A 15,279-nucleotide genomic window follows, 5' to 3' on the forward strand; every position below is an offset into this window, starting at 1 on the left:
AAAATGAATCCTGGGGCAGTTGTTTTACCATGAGGACTACTGCTTTAGAGGTTTTAGTTGGCTGATGCCCACACAGTGTGTGAACATTTCAGTGCATCTGAAACATTTCCTCCGTAGGAAACAGTCCACAAGCGGTTGTTTAGTCCTTTACCCACAGGCCTTGCCTAGTGTGAGATACAGATGAAGGATGAGCTTTCAAGACAGCTTTCTGTGTACCTCGCTCAACTAGGGATGTGGATTCTAGGCTGCTCAGGTTCATCTTCTGATTTGGTCGTGGCTCCTTCTGCCAAGCTTAAGTCGGGCTGGTGCCACTTTAGCTGAAGGAATTTTTCCATCAAGTCAGCTCCCACGTTGAAGACCAGAGCCAGCCAGGCCAATCCAAAAACAATCCAAATTGCAGTTAAGCTCCTGTAGACTGGGATATAGTGCTTGTTGGGGTTTGTGCCTGAAAAATCCAGGAAATTTTGCATATTAATCTTGACAGCTTTGGTCTGTTGGACAACATACATTCCCTGCAGAAGTGCATGTTTAAAAAAGTTTGTGTGATCTATGAGCATTCTTTTTTTTGTTTGTTTGTTTGGTTTGTTGTTGTTGTTGTTGTTGTTGTTGTGTTCCAACTCTTAGGTTAAGCTTATCAGAGTTGGTATAAAATCTCTGAAGCTGAAGCTATATCATAAAAATAGCCATGTCTGATTTTAACCCGGAATGCACAGAATCAAGTGTTTCTAGCCACTGACAAAGAAAAAAAACATATTGGAAACTCAATGTTGAATTCATATTAGCCATGTTTTATTAAAGGGAATCTCAGATGATTTAGATGGATGTGGTTTACTAGCTCAGTGATATATAGTGTTTGCTTTTGGTAGTGTGATATGCCTCAGTAACGAGGGTTCAAAATCACCTGGAGAATATTATTTGGAAATGCAGCCACTTAAAGTAGTTATGGGAAAATTAATCCCCAGTTTGATATTTCCACAACATGGGCAATTTGTGCAGCTGATGCAGGCACAGGACAGTACAGCAGCCATCCATTTAGTCTCAATCATTCAGATCATAACGAAACTTCACAGTACCCAGATTCAGATGGAATGGGTTTTTATCTCCTTTTGGGACATAGTTACAACCTCTAGGAGAGGAGAGCTACTACTCATGAAGTAAGAGACCCTAGTGTTTTTAACAAATAACCACACTATACAAAATGTGTTAAGAACATTTGTTCAAATAAGCGGGTGGGAAAATAGCCCCTCGTGTGTCTCAGCCTTGATCTCTGAAGACTATGTAATCTCACTGGGTTTGTTTTCTTTCACAGACATCCCAGGGCTGTCAGTAATATTCTCCATGCTGTAAGTACTGATCGTTTCATATCTGACATGATTTCTTATTAGGAACAGTAGACACTTGCTGAAACAAATGACTGTTAGGAGAGGGTGGTTCAGAGGCTTACTGCTGACAAAGAGATATAATTTATATTCTACCTGTGACTCATGGATCACACTTGTACCAGCTTGAATATAGTCACTGTTGAATAAGTGTTCAGTGGCATATGTGAAACGAGTTTGGTGACTCTCAGCTTAGCTGCCAAGAGAAAAATGCCCATGTCATATAATACATTAGCTCATTATTACGAGCCTGGCTCAGCTAACCCTTGTACCAAATTTATAGTGGAATGGATATCTGTGCTCTTTGTATTTAGCTTTATACTAGAGTAACTAATTTCAATGAAGTTCAATCCAGTTCACCTTCTTTATTACCTATGACATAGTCCCCAAATCCAATGGTGCTCAGGGTAATGAAGGTGAAATAAAAGCCTTCTCCATAGCTCCAGCCTTCTATGTAACTGAAGACCAATGGTGGGAACACTAGAAAGAGCAAGCTCCCAGCAGTAAGGAAGATGGCCACTGCCAGTGTTTGAACCACCTGAAAGGTAAAAGGAAGATGGCAGCTAAGTAGAACTGAGTGGTTGTCTAGTGGAAATTGCTCCATCTATTTTGCTTTTGAATCACAAACACTTTCCAGCTGGAAGCAATGTTCAAAAAAGGAAGGATAAACCAATGTTTCCATGCACTGCAGGATGACCTCACCATTTATGCTTCACACAGATATTGTACCTAATCATGAATAAAAAAAAAAAATCTCAAAATTAGGTAAAAAGTGAGCATTTTTTAAAAGCTTTTTGCAATGAGTTTTTAAGTATGCTCAAGTCATATTTTCAAAATTATCATGGCAACCATAGGAATTAAATACTCACTTTACAATTTCAACTCAAGTGGAGATGCTCTTGTAATCATCTGGCTCCTGTCTTTGAGGAAAATCGCCAAGTACTGCATAACTCATGATACAAAGATTGGCAAGAACAAATTAGGGTTCTCTTCTCCATGACTGCTTCCAAAGATTTATAAAGTGGCTTGCAAGAGCTCAGCCAAAGATATGTTTGGATGAAATCTAAGTGAAGTCACTTTGGCTGCTTGTATTTTTAACTTAGAAGCATTCAGAGCAGAACTGTTTTCTGTCAGCACTGGGCAGATTTATGTCTCTCAGTACAAACATCTGCCTTCCGGGAGATAAGTTACAGCATAGGTGGCTGCAACAGGTAAGTACATAGAATGGTCAGTGGATGGGTTAGGACGGGATTTTTGAAGTGTAGGATCGAAGATCAGGAACTCATGGCTTTCCAGGGAACACACTCTGGTGGACTTTCAACTAGTGATGTGTGCGCTGATGCAAACTCATTGCAATTGTTTAAAAATGCCCTCAAAGGCATTCGAACCAGAATATGATTTTCTATGCATGTGCCTATTGTGACTAGATGAAAAGCCAAACCACTGTTATAAAGTAGAAGGTCTCGGTATCATGTTTTTCTTTCTCTCTCTATGCTATCTCACATATAAAATAGTCTGCTGAGCTTGAGAAACTTGGCGTGAGCTTACTGGGTGACTTTGACAAATCACTTCTGTATTATGTACCACATCTGTCCAGCTGTATAATAATACTTACATCATTTGCAAATCACTTTGAGAATTACTGACTGGCATGATTATAGTTGATATCTGTTCTCATTTAGTTCATTCCAGAAGTGTGATAGCATTTAATTAGATAGTAAAATTTGCATACAATTCTATACTGAAATGCAAAAAATATTACTTTTTATCCTGGCTTTTAAGAACTTTATGGTACAAACATTAATGCAGGGGACAGTAAGTCAAGAATGAAGACCTGATTGTAATTCATTTCCCAAAGCATGACTGAATTGTGTTTAAGAGGAGACAAACCTACTACCTGGAAGATGCTTTTCAGAGCGAACAAGCATGTACAGCTTCAAAACTTTGTCTGATTGTAGGAGTTCCACCAGAAATGAGGTGTTAATTCAGGAGTGAAAAGGAAAAAAGGAAAAAAAAAATCACATCTCTGAGGTGCTATTGGAAATCTCAGGAAAGTTGCAGCTGTACTAGCATTAATATCCTTCTAGTGGTAGAGCTGCATACATTTGGCAAACAGACATAGGTTATGCAGCTAAAGAAGTTCTTGCTCGTATAAACCAAGTCTACCTTTGACAGTACCTTTATAAGTTTCTCAATGTAGGTAAGAATGCAGTGACTTAGAGATTTTACAAATGAAAAGGAGAAAAAAAGTTGTGCCAGAACTCTGAAATGTTTCAACATATCTAATCTCCATTTTCCTTAGCTAAAGGGGTCATTCAATTGAAACTTTTCTCAGAAACAAGCAGTAACTTTGTTGTAAATTACCTTCATGTCTTTTCTGTTATCAGTGTTTCCCTTATTCCAGTGCATCTGGACTAGTGCAATGGCTTACTAATAAGCTATATCTAAGGAGAAGTAGTATCTATTTATAACTCAAGAAAAGAAGAGCAAATCCTAAATTGCTGGCACAATCAGGGAAGGTAATTCAAGACAGATTAGCAGGCCAATAAAAGTAAGTTGTGTTTGCACAATGTGAGAGAGATTCTGGATAGATACTAGCATAGGCTAGATAATAATAGCTGGATTCAGCAATGTGTTTATATGCGTGTATTCTGCTAAGGTCACCAGAGCTTAAGGACTCTGATCAAAATTGAGGCTATGCATGCTTAACAGTTTTGCTGAGTCAAGTTTTAAAAAGGCAAATCTAGAGTCTCTCAAGGAAAAGCAAATTGCTTTAAAGCTATCATAGATAAAAAGAGTATAAAATTTTTCTGATATAGAGGGCCAAATAATTGCCACCGTTCACAAAAAATGTAGGCACACACAAGGAAACCCAATCTAGCAGCAGCAGTACCTATCTGAGAAGAGAACTTTAATTAGTTTCAAAATAGTGGGAATAAATGATAGACAGACATTGTACCTGGGCACGACCTGGCTTTTGTACCCATCTTTCCAAGGTGATCAGGTGAGCATTGAGGCTTTTCCCCAGCTGATTAAGGAAGGCCAGGTTAAGGGGCACTCCGAATAAGGCATAAAACACACAGAAGATCTGTCCTGCCACTGTGCTGGGGGACAGGTTACCATAACCTGGAAGAAAAAAGAAGAAAACAGCTACATGAAAAGGCTTTACAATCAGGTTGCAGGCCAACATAGGAAGTTCCTAGTCTTGGAAGCTCAACTCCATCAAGCTTCAGGGACCTGTGATCCTTTGATTTTGTGCAATTAAATCTGCCTGCAAATTGTCATAGTTTATGACGGAGCCCTGTGTATTCACTATTGCTAACAGAATTTAACATGAAAAATAGTACTCTTAAAGAGTATTGTAATTTTCTATAGGTCTCTGGTTTTGTGGTCAATGCAACTGAATGCTTTAAAGCAACCTTGAGATAAGCTGTTCATGTACAAAATTATATGTCATGTACCCAATAGGCACTCAGTTTTATTTTTGGTTTGTTGTTTGTTTGTTTGTTTGTTTGTTTGTTTTCCCAGGTGTTATATGCTGGATACACAAGAATAACAGATATAATTGGAAACCAATAGAAAACTGTAACCCACAATAGTCAAGATTGTCTTGCAGCCGTATTCTGTCCACCAATTGCACATTTCTGTGGGCTTTACAGGACAGCTGGGAGAAACTCCAATTAATAAGAAAAGAGAGTACCTCACCTATAGTGGTGACAACAGTTCCTGCAAAAAAGAAGGAGTTGCTGAAGTCCCAGTTACCAGGATTCGTAGAGTTTCCTTCTGGGTTGACTCCTTTTTCCCATGCTTCCATAAGGACCTGAGAAAGAAGAGGTAAAAGAAAGGAGCAAAGATGAGCAACCCATTAGACCAAATCAGAAAGAATGACAGGAAAAATAAAAAGAGAAGTAAATATTGCTTTCCATCTTGAGCAATAAATGATGCAAGTAAGAGGGTAGAGTTCAACTAACATAGCTTTGCATCGACATGGTGAAACTTGGAAATAGACCTGGTCAGGAATTTGACCTCTTGTCACTGGAGAACTGGCTATTGAAGTGGGATTGGTTCCATAACTACTTCAAGTGTAAGGGGAAGGGAGTGGAAGGAGCCCCCAGAGTGATCAGACAGGGAAAATGAAGTTATGCCATAAAAAATAAAGGCAATCCCTCTTCCTCCCTAGTCTAGTAATCTAATTCTAGTTTTTAATTTGGGCATGTGTAAATTTTGGACTAGATGACCTTTTGAGGCCTCTTCCAATCCCTAACATTCTGTCATTCTGTAAACGTATGTATGTATCTGTGGGTAGGGGTATGGGGAACATACTTATTTCTGTTTCCTCCATGTAAGTACTACTGAGGATGAATTACTATTTTCAGCTGTGGCTTTCCAATAATTTTCAATGAATATCAGGCTTTTCCTAGTCTGAAAGATTAACTAATGAAATATACTTGGCTATTCCAGATAGCTCTTACCAGATGACCAAAACTATTGTGTGCAAAAGAAATGCTGCTTCTATTTAAGCATCAAATGTCATGTTAGCTGCCTTAGGGAAGATTGTGTTCCCTTGCTCTCCCTAAGGATTTCTCTGAAAGAGACTGGCTACCTTCTGCTCAGTAGCTGGAGTTTCAAGAATCTTCTTGTTTGTTACATACTAAAGTTGAGGTCCAGGTCACAGCCTTCGTCATTTTGCCAAATGCCTGAAGGAATTACTTGTTCATCTCTTCTACAGACTTTATTATGATGCAAGACATGAGCAGGTTTCAACAGCAACCCCAGCTTTAGTTGATTCCAGGAGTATGAGACCAAAGAAGATATTCTTTCTTACTTCAAATGCGGACCAGTGCCACAAGGATTGCTCATCTGATGAACCTACCCTCTACAACGTATCTGATTCTGCATAGGTTCTGCAACATTAGCTGATCTGTGCTGGTGGACTGAGTATCCTAAGTTAAATAGCTCATGTTATTCCTTCAGTAAAACATCCTACAGCATTGGTCAAGTACATCAGATAGGGCTGCTAGGCATCTTCATGTGATGTCATGACTGAAGTGCCAGCAGAGTTTCTTTTCACTATGACAAAGAACTTTACGTTATCCATTAAAAGCTTGTTCTTAGAATGGGAAGAATTTGACTTGTGTAATTATCTGGAGTTTACAATTTTATTTACTGGTTAGAAGAACACAGAGAAGCTACTGAGGTGTGAGTCTTTTGAAATGCATAAAACAATCAGAGGTTTAATTCAACCCTGTAAGGAACGCTTGTCAGTTCTATCCATTTCAGTGCACAAGAGTTCAGAGGAGCTACATTCACATCTTGAAAGCCACCATGGATAAGTAAGGTAATGTTGAACATTAAATACTTCAGACAGTCTGACAAGGCCAGACTTCTTGGTCTGATGGTTGCTTTTAAGTACAACCTCATGAAAGAAATGGCATACTGGTGCCCAGAAGAATCATTCCTAAACAAACAGATTCATGTGTGACAGTTATAGTGTCTCCTAGCTCCTTTCCACCTACACCTCAGGTAATGGTTATGGATCGAATGTGAACAGAGCAGATGTACATTAGCTGTTAGCTTTGGGAGCAGAAGCAGCCAGTAAGTAAAAGCAATGTCTTATAATCTACAGTAAGAGTAAGAAGCCTATATAAAACTATAGTAGGGTATGGAGAGAATAAAAGCTGCCTGCCATTTCTGTTTCTGTCTCCCCCTCAATACATATTGCAGCCACTTGTGGTCATAGACAAGGATTTGGTCCTCTTGGTCAATATTTACACTATATTTCCTTTGGGGTAGAAAAAGCATGGACATACTGGAAACAGGGACTTAAAAAAAGGTTTCTCCTTGCTCAATGAATCTAATTCTCAGTTATGCAGTCAGAATGGCATAATTTCCTGGCCAAAGTATGTTTAGCAGAGACACATCAGATCACAGAGTTTGGATTTGCACTCCCCCAAAGTTCTAGGCTGTTCAGCTTAGGAGCTGCAGGTCAGGACCACCTCTCAGCTTGGCAGTTTTAGCCGAACAGAGCCAATGCACTTTATGGACATGGAATGGTGAGAATTTGCTTCATACACAATCAAGCCAATAAGTGGTAACTCTATTATTAGTGATAATTGATATGCGAAAAGAAAGCCTGGGTTGATTCTCAGATTCCAGGATTTAGGTTTAAAGAACTGGCAGTAAGACGAGACACCTTCTACTTGTCAGCTGAGCAGATTGAATCTAGTGGTTGTGTCTCACCACAGCAGGAATGCTGTCAGTTTTCAGACTGGAACTTCTGATATGATGAACAGGCCACCTTAACCAAGTAGTGAAAAAGTGCACATAGATTATTTCTTCCCTGCATTAGTTTTAGAGATTTAATATGGGAAGATTTCTATTCCTCACTGTAAGAAAGAGCTGGAGAAATTTCTTAAGAGGTCTTGTAAATGACAGGTGAGTTAGAGGGCACCTGCACTTACATTTACCCTGAGGACTACCGAGTGTAAGTCCTTTGAAGCTTGATTCATCGTGGAGGATAAACTAGTGCCCCCAGCTCTTTTTTCTATGAACACCTTGCAAGTGAAATGTATGTGATTCAGCAGAGAGACAGCAACATGTGATTGTCTGGGTTGCCCGGCAGTGCTAAGGAAGCTCCACTGGAGCCAGAGAGAGGAGAATCTGGACATTTGTGAACCCCCCCTGAAGTTTCTAGGGTACTGGAGATTTAACTAAACTTCTCAATCCAATGGTGTATCCCAAATTGGTTTAGAATGAGAATGAGTGTTTTCTTGACTACCATCTCTGTCTCAGAGCTAAGGGAAAGTCAGGTAACACCACCAGCTGGTGAAGCTGAAAAAAACCAGAGTTATTTTTAGGCATGTAAGTTCTTGAAAACTCCAGTCATTTTCTGGCCAGTGCCAAATGCTCCACAGGAAATATATCACAGTGTTAGCAATGAGAAAACTGTCCTTGTAAAAAGAAGTTTAGGCACCTCCTTTTATCTTTGTAATCTAAATGTCACTATTTGCTTAAATCCATTTACAGAATCTGGACTTTTTGTTGATCAAAAGCGTATACCTTTGTGGTAATCCTCTGGCTTGGACAGTGCAAACTTGCAGCATGTTTAGTGTTTCCAACAGGTATAATGACCTGGTAGAAAGAGTTCAAATCATTTAGCACCCAGCTCTGAAACTGGATCTCATGAACAAATCGATAGTTAAAGAATTTCTGTTGAGTTTTTGCAATATGAGAATGAGAGGATTTGTCTATAAAAATACCAAGAAGGATCTCATAATTTATCTCTAGCCTGCTTTGAGGAATAGCTTAAAATGTAATTGAAGATGTCATTAATGAAGTGCAAGACCACCTTCAAAGGCAGTAGAAATTTTCTGGTAGAAAAGGGCAGAATTTGCATAGGTTTGGGCTGAAGTATGGTGATAGGGCAACTTACTTGTTGTAGGTTTGTTTCTTAGTTTTTGTTCTCATGTATAATTCCCATGTAATAATGAATTAAAGGGCTGGAAATCATAAAGTGGAAATTATTGCAATTGAAAGTGCATTAGCGGATTTGCATATTTTGGGAGTTCATGACTGACAGAAGAAAAAAGTACAAAAGATCAAGACAAAGAGGAATGTGAATGGGCTTGAGAAGCCTCTTCCTTTCTCTTCTACAGTCAGTCTTTTAACATCATGGACAACAGATCAATTTATGACATGCTTGGTCTAAATACTATAATTTCTCCTAACCAAAATAGTACTTGAACCAAAATAATGAGACCCTGTTCCTCTTACCTGTACAAACTGCTCCAGGGCTTTCCTATCCAGGCACGTGTAGTTCTGTAGGAACTTGAGCTTCTCCAGCTGGAACTGGTCCCGAAAGTGTGTCTCTGCCTGCTTCTCCAGCAGCTGGAAGACCATAGCTCCCAGAAGGAGGTAGAAGAGATACCCCAGTACCAGCAGTGGAGTCCAGCCAATCTGCTGGTTGTGTAGGGTGAGGAGGGGCATGCTGCCGCTCTGCTGCCACCAGTCCCTGTTCAGTACTTAATAGGTTACTGCCCCAAGACGTGTGCTACCTGGGACACCCAGAAATCACACACCCATGTTACCTGCTTCTGCCCTGGAGAATTTTTTAACAAAACACACAAGTATCAAGCCTATACAAAATGAGACTAACAGGCACATTTTACCTCTCCACATCTTTTCTCTATCCGAAATAAAGGAAGAACATTTATGGCTTAACAAGAATGTGAATCATACTGTTTTTCTCCTGTTAAAACAAAACAAAACCAAACAAACCCAAACCAAACCAAACAACCAACCAAACAAAAACAAAACAAAAAACTTTTATCCAGAGATCTCAATCAAATTCATGAAGCCTGACACAAGCCCTCTGGAAACTGGTATTGTTTTCCAGGCTGGAAAGCTGAAGTAAAACTGTAGCTGAATTACTTACTCAGGGTCATACCAATATAGAGTCACAAAAAGACTCTTAAGGTCTTGATAAGTAAAGACTTACTCTAAACACTAGACTTCTGTACAAGAAAGCACTAAAACCTCTTTAATTACAGCAGACTCCCCAGAACAGAGTATGTAGCTTACTAAATGGAAAAGTCAACAGCTGCCTTCTGTACCATACAAACATTGCTGGCACCAGTGAAAGTAGCATGATGAAGCTCATAAACATCCTGAGTTCAGCCTGATCACAAGACAAAAGTTCTCTTTCTTTTCTAACCTTAGTAAGATCAGTCTCTTCACTGCCTCGCCTGCCAGTCTGAACTCTTAGTCAGATGATTGCACACTTCAAAACCCTTTAGTCCATAGAGTTGGTGAATGAACCACTCATACCTCCTACTTTCAGTGTCTGCATTGCTCTTTTAATCCAAATGCATAAGGGAGAAGGAGGCCTTTAGGTTAATCGTTAGCTAAAAAAGTATCAGAGGTTCACTCCTGGGACTCTTCATGATTATCATGCACTGGAAATGAGCTGGGCTTGCATATTTTTCTGTAGGAAGAGCTTTATGACTGGTGTCATCTATGCCACACTGCTTCTGAAAGAAAATACACAAAGCAAGAAGGCCATGTAGCTAGGGCTGCAGTTTTGTTTGTAAACTCCTTTCCAATTAAAATGTTCTGGATACAGGTGTCCCTCCTTTGCTTAGTATTCAAATTGTTTTTCACCTACCTGCAAACAAGAGAACAGAGAAACAGACAAAGAAAACAGAGAAACAGACTGAAAAAATGGTTTCATTCATATCTGTACAATGGAAAACCCCTGTACTTGCCATTTGAACTGTGCTCCTAGCCTAGGGCCAGCCATCTCCAACCAGAAGAGGATGACTGACTGGCAGCAGCAGGCCACTTGTCACTCTGAAAAGTGAAAAGTATCATGGAGAACTCACAGAAGAACATCTTGGACCTTGTCTTGGACCACTCTGTTGCTGTGACTGGGGGACAGAAAGGTATCAATAGAGAAGTGAAACATGCAAGGACTCAGAGCCTTGGTGCTCTTTCATTTATTTTCAGCTAAGTGAAGCATTTGGGAGATAGAAGCTATAGTGACATTGATATTACTGAGCACTGCAATAACGCTATGGAGCAAACTGATCTGAAGCAACTGAGATGTCCCACTTATCACTGATGGAAAGCCTTCTCTTTGTCTGTGCTAAGGATAACAATTACTTCCAGAGTATCTAGCAAGAACTTCCTTCCTGCATCTGATTTCCATAATTAAAAGGTACAGCTCATTCTGCACCTCACGAAATGTTATAGGTAGACAAGCCTGAGATGTTGCACAACTGCCTGTTACACTAGCAGGGCTGTGCCTGGCGAGAGATCCTGATGTATGTCATGTTGTAGTTTATAGGACCTATGTCTACCAGTCCAAGAGAATGCTGGCCTACTAATTTTCTGGAATGGATACAAAAACATGCATGTAGCTGGGCTGAGACAAATTCCCACAGCTGAAGAAGATTTCACAATTAAGGTTATAAACCTATTAATTAAATTATAAATGAACAGCACTGAGCCTCTTCTATGTCCCTTTCTATCTGTTCAGTTCAACAAAGCATTCCAGCTGCCAAACTTGTCCATCTAAATTATTGTGCCAAAAGAAAAAAATGTCTGGTTAGGTTTACTTTTAGGATCTTAATTCTCTGAGGGATTTTGCAGATCGAGTCACTAAAATTGTCAAGGTGTGTTTACTGGTACACTGTAGATATTCCTACTTAAGTACTTCAGCATTAGAAGTGTATCCTATTTGGGTGGCTCTTCTAATGCTCTTCTGAATGAGAAAACAAACAAACAAAAAAACCCATGAGTTCACAAACATTAGAAATCAAAAATGCTGAAAACAAACACTTCTTGAGAGTAGCTGAACTTGGAAATCAACTGTTACTCAGAAGTTCTGCTATTCCAGTGCTCCCTGCCAATGTTAAACACAAGAGTGCATTTAGTCTCAGAGCTAGGGAATGAATTCTCATAAAACATGTTTTGAATCCAGAGCTGAACATGACCTCCTTGATTATTCCTTCAGTTATTGTATCTTCTTCCCTTGATACTGTTGCAATATGTGACTGACCCAGTAGGATCCAGCTTTTCCCAGAGAAAATCTGAGCCCTTCTGGAGACGACAGATACCAAAATTACATCCTGGTCTACAAGCAAGAGAATTAATCACGTTACTTGTATTACCTGGAGGAAGTCAAAGGATTCAGAGTTCTCCAGTTGCTTTACCTATTGTTGTTACAATAGGTAAATTGTTACAGTGCATAACAATTCTTAAACATGGAGGGATACTAAATAAAAGATAAGCCAAAAATAACGGACATGGTTTCGTCACTCTGTACTTCAAAAGGCAGAAAAAATACTACTGTGATCAGTAGGAGTATAATTTACATAGATACAAATATGCTGTTTCTTAAATAAGTAATTAAATGACTGAAAGATACCTTGGCTGATCCCATCTTCCTCAAACTTCTGGTAAAGGGTGGATTTTTGGACTACATTTTCTGGAGGAAATGTCTCTATACAGAACTAGATGGCAAACTGGACACAAAGATCCAAGGACATATTCTTCCCCAGGGTATTCATTTCAGGCTGAACAATTTGTACATGGAAATACTGAATTATTTTGAATTTATCTTGCTCCTTGAATGGCTTTTAAACCCTGCTCTTCAGGGAAGAGATAAAGAAATTATTTGGAATCACGTTAAATATAAATAGCAGTAACTTTTTGCATTTCTTCAAGCATGACACTGCCATCTGGAAATTTTCTACTCTGATTTTTTTCTCACTCCAAATTTAAACTGATCATTTTGACTTACTGATTTACACTCACATAGGTGAAAATACGGAGCATTTTCAGAGAAAGCTTATAAGGAGTTCCAAGATTTCAAGAGTGTTTTTCTCAGATTCCATGGGTCAAGGAAGGGTGGAAATCCTCAAATTCTGTAGTTATTGTATTTGAGGCAGACCTTTTCATTTCCATTCTATATCAGTATAAATGCATTTGAGTAACCCCACTGTTGTCTCACAAATACAAATATCTGTTTAGTTCACTGTTTGTGTCAAATGATATACCTCAGCTACTCTCAAAAAATGAACAGAAAATAGTCTTTAGAAAATCTCAGGTGTGGCCTCTGAGATTTATCTCAACAGAAAGGGAAAACAAAGTTTTAGTTGGAAGTCTTCAATTTTACTGTGGTGGTGTCAAATCAAGGTGTGTAAAGTAACTATTATAAATATCTAGTTTACATTGCTTGCTGTATTGGTGAGATTTCAAAGCAAACATTGCAGGAATCGAAACAGAAAAAAAATAGAAAAAGATCGTTTAACATTGATTTAAACAACAATAAAAGTGATTAATATTAAATAATCTAAAACTAGAAGTTCGGCTGTTGTGGTTATTAAAAGTGGACTTTGAAAAGACAAACAAATTCTATATAGAGCTACCAAGCATGCTATATCTAACTAGGCATTCCCAGGTTTTCATCCTGTTGACAACCATATTCTCCAAATGGATATTTTGTACAGGCAACATTTACAAGATCTTAACATTTTGTTATAGAATTATAGAATTGTTTAGGTTGGAAAAGACCTCTAAGACCATTGAGCCCAACCATTAACCTAACACTGCCAAATCCACCACTAAACCATGTCCCTCAGTGCCACATCTACACGTCTTTTATTTTATTTTCAGCAGATATCTATCTTCTCCTGCAATAAACTGTATAAAAGGATTGGAAATGCCTTGAAATAAGAGATGAGATGATCCACAATGTCTGGCATAATTTAATCCTGGAAATATCTGTATGATATCCATCACTGTAGAGCTACTTTCCCAATAAATCTCCACGAATACCAGGATACCATAGAGATCCTTCTCTTCATCAGTTACTAAAAGTTATTGGAAATGCTTCAATGTCAAAGGGAATGAGGTGTTGTACCAGTAGTACTCTTTTGGCCAGCTTTGAATAAATTCACCATAATGGAGATGTTAATGAAAACCTAAAAAAACAGCTGCTTCCCTCAGCAAAGTTTTGGAACCTCTGGTTCTCCAGCTAGCTGGGTTGGTTGGAGGCAGGATGGTGGCCCTGCTCTCCTCAACAAAGCTGTATAAACATTCATTCAATATATATTTAGTAGTGTTCTTACATATAACAGGGTAAGAAGAAAAATAAAGACAGACAAAGATTCTGGTAGAAGAAGGATATTTTAATATAATCTCCAACAAAGACGATATACAGAATGTTAGAGATTGGAAGGGACCTCAAAAGATCATATAGTGCAATCCCCTTGTTGGAGCAGAAACACCTAGATGAGGTTACACAGGAATGTGTCCAGGCAGGTTTTAAATGTTTCCAGAGTAGGAGACTCCACAACCTCCCCGGGCAGCCTGTTTCAGGGTCTGTTACCCTCACTGAGAAGATGTTTCTTCTCAAATTTAAGTGGAACCTCTTGTGTTTCAGTTTGCACCCGTTACGCCTTGTCTTACCATTTATTGTCACTGAGAAGAGCCTGGCTCTATCCTTGTGACACTCACCCTTTATATACTGATAAACATTAATGAGGTGACCCCTCAGTCTCCTCTTCTCCAAACTAAAGAGCCCCAGCTCCCTCAGCCTTTCCTCATACGGGAGATGCTCCACTCCCTTAATCATCTTTGTTGCCCTGCACTGGACTCTCTCCAGCAGTTCCCTGTCCTTCTTGAACTGAGGGGCCCAGAACTGGACACAATATTTCAGAAGTGGTCTCACCAGGGCAGAGTAGAGGAGAAGGAGAACATTGTACATCCTAAATTCTACACAATGGTTACCAATTTATGTGGTAGATGTGTTGATTTTTACAGAAAATCAAAATGCAGAAAAAGATATAACTGTAATATTTCTTAATTGATTGCTTCTTGGTTGTTAAATTGATAAATGTATATCTTCTGTAGGCTAGAAAATACTATTGCATCATGTACTTCCAAATAATTAGGAACTTGCCACAGAACTAAGTATCAGCAACTTAAGGAAATACACATCCTTGAGAATGATGTATGATTCTGCCAACATATCACTGTATTTTTATGTGAACAACACAAACCCTTCTGCATGCATCCATATAAGCCTATCACTAGCATGAAAAATGATGGCCTAAATCTAGAAGTAGGTATATCTCAGAGAAGTTGATTGCATTTTGTATTGCATTTTTTTATTTGTCTTAGTCTGATGTGTAAAATAAGCTGTTGCAGAACCAAATATTATTCAATAAAGTAGTACCGAGTCAATAGTGGACGTACATTGTATATAATACATAAGTGCATTTAAATTTTCACATCTGATTTGTGTTTTATGCCTATTTGCCCTTTAAGCTTTTCAGGTGTCAGAGTTTCTTCTGAAACCTGTATATTCTGGGAGAGTATATACTTTGCATAATAT

General features: G+C 38.8%; 1 protein-coding gene across 1 annotated transcript; it reads right to left on the minus strand.

The window, feature by feature from the left end:
• Nucleotides 1–221: 221 nt before the first annotated feature.
• On the minus strand, nucleotides 222–9,365 carry LOC308039348 (potassium channel, subfamily K, member 16-like; the record flags this gene model as incomplete). The annotated part of the gene is made up of 5 exons (XM_080342597.1): nucleotides 222–445; nucleotides 1,752–1,917; nucleotides 4,339–4,505; nucleotides 5,085–5,199; nucleotides 9,153–9,365. The coding sequence occupies 5 exons, from the start codon at nucleotides 9,363–9,365 to the stop codon at nucleotides 222–224; spliced, it is 885 nt and encodes a 294-aa protein (XP_080198723.1).
• Nucleotides 9,366–15,279: the final 5,914 nt, after the last annotated feature.

This window comes from Nesoenas mayeri (genome assembly GCF_963082525.1).
Source record: "Nesoenas mayeri genome assembly, chromosome: 3".
In the NCBI taxonomy this organism is placed as follows: Eukaryota; Metazoa; Chordata; class Aves; order Columbiformes; family Columbidae; genus Nesoenas; species Nesoenas mayeri.